At 38.2% G+C, this 6000-nt stretch overlaps 1 protein-coding gene across 2 annotated transcripts in view; it reads left to right on the forward strand.

Annotated features, from left to right (window-relative positions):
- The window catches only part of pcsk6 (proprotein convertase subtilisin/kexin type 6), a 102617-nt gene extending 97121 nt beyond the window's left edge, over window positions 1-5496 (forward strand). Inside the window, exons 21-22 of one of the 2 annotated variants that reach the window (XR_013818492.1) lie at window positions 4201-4564; window positions 5154-5496. Coding sequence is in view for 1 of the 2 variants with exons in the window: in XM_079843557.1 (XP_079699683.1) it covers window positions 4201-4301 (101 nt within the window). In the remaining variant the exon portion in view is untranslated. Of the gene's footprint in view, window positions 1-4200 lie in introns of both variants that reach the window. The other variant, XM_079843557.1, reaches the window with a different exon arrangement.
- The last annotated feature ends 504 nt before the right edge of the window (window positions 5497-6000 follow it).

Genomic DNA, 6000 nt, shown 5'->3' on the forward strand with positions numbered 1-6000 from the left:
TGTGGGGCTAGGCTGGCTAGCCCGAATATTCTCACGCTTACCCCCCTTCTGCTTAATCTCGCGCCGCGTTTGGTGCCTCCGCTGTGGGCCAGATGCACTACTGGGGGTCGGGGATGTTGAAGGCCGAGCCTCGGCGTGCGTGAGGTTTATCTCTAAAGATGTGGCTCTGCCGATGTTGAGCAGAAACTCACGACTGTATGCACATTTAAGAACAGATAGACGCGACGAGGACATACAAAAACACTGACTCACAAGATAGAAAACACGAAAACACCGTTCTGTCGGGAGAGAGAGAAGCCGCAGTGTGTGCACGAATAATAAATAATTAGCTACACATAAGAAATCAAAGATCAGAAGGAACTGAAAAAAGACTTCTGTTTTCATTTGTACATCCAAACACTGAGAAACTGCCAGCATTCACTCGTTCACAAGCAATGATCTCTCGAGCGTTTGCATGGGCGTGCCAGATTCTCTGGGCGGAGGAAAGGGAGGAAACCGTTCCTGCTTGGACGTCAAACCAGGAGACTTCAGGATTGGCTCGTCTGGCCTGTCATTTTCTCAAAGGCAGAGAAAGACAGCCACAACTCGGGTTTACACCGATCAACATTTCTATCCACTTGGGGACAATATTCAGGCTAGGGGAACTCATATTAATGTTGAAAAACCTCATAAAATGAAAATTTCATGCCATGGGACCTTTAACGTTAATTTGCAGTAAAGACATTATGTAAAAAACAGTTCATAAGAGTCATTCGCCCAATCTTTCTCTTATCACATTCGATAACAGAGTGCAAACTCGCCACTCAGATAAAACATCATGGCTTTGTAGATTCAGTAAAGGACGTTCAGAGAACTGTTAACAGAGCCAAACGTCATGAGAATTATTCGGTTCCTACAGTTCTTGATTCCCTACCCGACTCATCTGCTGATGTGGAGGTGGTGAGGTGGGTGACAGCAGCAGATGCAGTTTATTGTGCTGTATCGAGCGCTTGTGATTGATTTAGAGTGACAGAGTGAGTTATCTGTGGAGTTTGGTGTACGTGTGTGTGTGCTGTTGCAAACATTAGGGTAAGAGAGTGTGATTGGGCATAAGTATTTTCCCTTCATTCCTCATTTACTTCCCTCATATTCCATAGCTTGACATTTAAAATTCACTTCTGTTTGAATGTGTCATAATTGTATGTGAATCAGGCTAATAGCTATTAATTCACTATGTAATAATTATTATTTAAAGTAAAACCTTCAACCTTAAACCTTCATATATATTCACTGACTTATTTTTATCCATGATGTTTTCTGAGCAGTTATTGAGAAGAATGATGTCATGTCAAATTGACCTGACCTGAGTTTTTATAGGGCTTTCAGACTTCAAATTTTCTCAAACACAGTTTGTTGCACAACTATAAAAGCTGACAGTTAGAGAGCGAAGAAAAGAGGGACACAATGGGTAGAAAGATTTCCGAAGAGAGTGACGTACAGAGAAAAGATAAAAGGGAAGAGGGTCGTGCGTGATTGAAGGGCTGGATAAAACAGGGATTTGTTGTAAACGGCGGCTGTGTGAGTGGAGGCAGAGCTTTGGCAGGCCAGCAACAATGCTTTCACCAGGAGCTGCTGCCTCTCATTCCTCTGGAACGTTCTTTCTGTCCAAACTTACATAACATGACCACCAGCTCACCCAGAGAGGAGAAAGAGGACAGCAGACGGTCCGCTGGTGTCAGCGGCATTGATTCAGGCAATGGTGATAGAGTGCACAGCATATGGGCTGCATCCTATTCGAGGATGCTAAGAGACACACTTTGAGGAAAATAGAAGAAACTCTTCATTTCTTTACAGGTGCCATTTGAGATTGAAGTTAGTGACAGGTGTCAACAGATTACTTGCGAAATGACTATTAAATGCTGCTGTATTTATTCATTTATTTATGGATATGGACTATTTTCATTTTGTGTCTGAAGGGTAGTCAGAAATGAACGTATTGAAGCTGTGTAAAATAAATGGCTCTTTTTTCTAAAAAAAAAAATCGATATTAGTTTTCTTAATATTTGAAGACTTGTGACTTATGAGTACAGTTGTCCTTATGAGTTTACATACCATTCGTAATTAAAATGTTTAGCATTTTCCAAACAAATATCATCATTTTGTTGTTTTTATCAAGCACTTGTCTGAAAAAGCTGCTCTACAAATATTTATATATTTCATTTACACTACCATTCCAGATTTTTAAAATGTTTTTGAAATAAGTCTCTTATGCTCACCAAAGCTGCATTTATTTGATCAAAAATACAGTATAAACATTAATATTGTGAAATAATATCACAATTTTAAATAACTGTTTTCAAATGTAATTTATTCCAAAGCTCACTCTTAGAAGAAAAGTTTCTAGAACTTTAACCCTCTGGGTTATACACATGAAAATATAACAGTTACACCTGAAATGTATCGCCTTTTATTTTCAGTAAAATCAGTGTAATGTGTTTTTGTTCAATTATAATTTTTCTTTTATATTTTGAGAGAATTTAATGGTACTTATGCAATAATTATGATACTTTTTTCCCCATTTAAAATGAAACAAAAATGTATATTTTTTATTTCTTTTCAATAACAGCAGTATTTCATGTAAAAATAGACGCAATTCCTTTAAAATCCAATTGTTGAAGGCAGATTTGTGCCATCTTGTGTGTCTTAAAAAAAAGAAAAACGTATGTAATACTGTGGTGTAACCACTAGATTCCTATAAAAAGGCTTATGTTCTTGTTTTATTCTTATAGTTGTTTACTTATTTTTATTAAGTTGTGGTTTTGGATATATAATATATAATAAGACATAATAAGACTACTTTTTAAACTATCAATTTTGCCATGTTGTTACAGCAACATCAGTCCATTTGTGTGTGTGTGTGTGTGTGTGTGTGTGTGTGTGTGTGTGTGTGTGTGTGTGTGTGTGTGTGTGTGTGTGTGTGTGTGTGTGTGTGTGTGTGTGTGTGTGTGTGTGTGTGTGTGTGTGTGTGTGTGTGTGTGTGTGTGTGTGTGTGTGTGTGTGTGTGTGTGTGTGTGTGTGTCTGTTTTGTACTCTTGATGTTTTCGAGTGTAACCCCTTCCTTGCTGTGAACTTTTTTCTGCATCGTGGCTGATTTGTAGACTGTACACATACAAAACATTTCTGTATTTTTGCGTATTTACAATTAATTTCCTACTCAAGTGTGACTATTTGTTTTACGACCATTTAGCAAGTCCAACATTTTTTTGTGGTCACATAGGCCGCATTTACACTGCAGGTCTTGATGCACAATTCCGATTTGGTGACTATATATGATTTTTTTTTGACGGCTCGCTTACATCATCTTTTAAAAGCGACCTGTATCCGATATTTGCATTTAAACTATACACTGGCGAAACAGCCCAAGACGTTCTGACCCGGAAAAGGAAGTAAAATGGTGTGATATGCAATGGACGCAGTCGAAATGATTATTCAATGTTTTGCTTTCCGCACTATCTTTAAAGGTCAGTAAAACATTGCCCTCGTATGGTGGAGAAAAAAAAAGAGTAGAGCCCTTGATCTCAATTCGTGTCCACCCGAGTTGACGTCATTCTCCTCCGTCCCTTTTTCAATGACGTACGACTCGCATTTACTGGGGAATATCCGATTTAACCGCTTACATGGCAGACGCAAATACATGTATCCGAATCATATCGGATTTATTACCACATATGAGTGAGGCCTGAATCCGATCTCAGGATATCGGAATTCATGCGTTTTTTTGCTGCTTACACGTTCACATGTCATATCCGATCTGTGCCACATGAGAGGGAAAAATCGGAATTGGGTCACTTGAACCATGCAGTGTAAATGGTGCTGCAAAAGTTACAGAGCTTCGTACCATACCAATGAAGTAGCGATTTTTAAAATTTCAAAATGTATTCAAACATTTCTCCATATATGGAACCTTTTTGACATTAAGGATTCTTTAAAATTGAATCAAGAACCCTAGGGTTCTAGGGTAAATAGAATCCCAGTGAACCTTTTTGTCTAAGTGTAAGAGCATGAGACCCGCCAAACTGGATCTCAGCATCATATCACCACTGTGGGGAAGAACACAAACATGCAGAGCATGCTGGGACATGACATGCAAACTCTAAACAGACGTCAATGAGTGAAGTCCTCACAATCCAGAGGTCTGAACTTTCTCTTTCTCTTTCCCAGCGGATGAAGTGTTCTGCGAGATGGTCAAGTCGAACAGATTATGTGAGAAGAAGCTCTTCCGTCAGTTCTGCTGCCGGACGTGTTTGATGACCGCTGGATGACAGCAAGAAAAGAGGCCATTGGACTGACCTCCTCTCTCTTTGGTTGTATTATCTAATGTACATTTTAACCTAACTATACTGTGATTATTAATGACAGAAGTAATACTCCTCATTTCAAGAAGCCCCGTTAGGGTGCTATTTGATTTAATCAAGATATATTTTTAAGATTGTCTGTTTTTTAAACATGCAGTACATAAATTGCTTTTTTATTCAAAGACATCTCTGAATTATGAAATAATTGTATACGAGAGAAGCCATCCGGAGCCGCCGTTCTCGATCATGTGATTTCCAGGCGGAATGATTGCGTTGGTGTATGTCAGAAAACGTTTTGAGTGATATTGCAATGTTAAAGGGATAGTTCACCCAAAAATGAAAATTCGCCCATGATTTTACCCTCAAGCCATCCTAGGTGTATATGACTTTCTTCTTTTTCAGACGAATTCAGTCGGCGTTATATTAAAAAATGTCCTGACTAATCCAAGCATTATAATGGCAGCCCAAAATTTGAAGCCCAAAAAAGTGCATCCATACATAATAAAAGTAATCCACACGGCTCCAGGGGGTTAATAAAGGCCTTCTGAAGCAAATTGATAGGTTCGTGTAAGAAAAATATCCATATTTAACACGTTATAAAGTAAAATATCTAGCTTATCCGTATTCAAAAAGTGTAACTCCTCTCGCAGTTAAACGCATCCGCTACCTCATACGTCGTGCCAGTTGAGTTTTTTTATAAGTTGTACGGAAAGTAGTCTGGAAGAAGCTAGATATTTTACTTTATAACGTGTTAAGTATGGATATTTTTCTTACACAAACCCATCGCTTCACTTCAGAAGGCCTTTATTGACTCCCCAGAGCCGTGTGAATTACTTTTATAATGGATGGATGCACTTTTTTGGAGTTCAAATTTTGGGCTCCCATTCACTGCCATTATAAAGCTTGGATTAGCCAGGACATTGTTTTAATATAACTCTGATTGTATTAGTCTGAAAGAACAATGTCATATGGCTTGAGGGTGAATAAATCATAAGCTAATTTTCATATTTTGGGTGAACTATCCCTTTACAAGAGATATTAAGCTTTCAAGGATCATCAAGCATAATGACACTGTACATTTTAAACTATGTATCTAATGATATTTGAAATTTTTGAAGGTGGTATACGTCCATCAGTGCTCTGAAATATAAACCTTTCCTTGAAGAAAATTGTGTGGCTGAGTTTCTCTTTTCCCACAGTGTGGATGCATGTGCCGGTGGTCCATGTTCAAACACTAATGATCATTAGTTTGTATAGATTGCCAGTGTTTTTCCATGTTCTGATATCAGACCTTGTAAATATTTAGATTGGACGCAACATGAACCCGCACTGATGCTTTGACTGCAGCGTCCTGAAGGGCAATTGATGAACAAATACACACTGATCATTGAAATGAAGGTTTACAGCTGCTCTTAATAATCTCAGCACACTGACACATGATGTTAGTGAACTCTTCAAGCTTCGGTGAAAGATTCTTAAGTCGCTTTGTGTGAAAACACCACAGGACTGATAACACGAGTTTGACACTGACAGTAACACGGTTAAGTACATGATGCTTTATTAATGAGCCCTGAACTATGATAATACATGGCAATTTGATCATTATTGCTCATCATTGCATTTCATTATTGCATAATCTTAAAATGAAATGTTACATTAGCATGAA

Source organism: Gobio gobio, assembly GCF_949357685.1.
Source record: "Gobio gobio genome assembly, chromosome: 2".
Taxonomy (NCBI): domain Eukaryota; kingdom Metazoa; phylum Chordata; class Actinopteri; order Cypriniformes; family Gobionidae; genus Gobio; species Gobio gobio.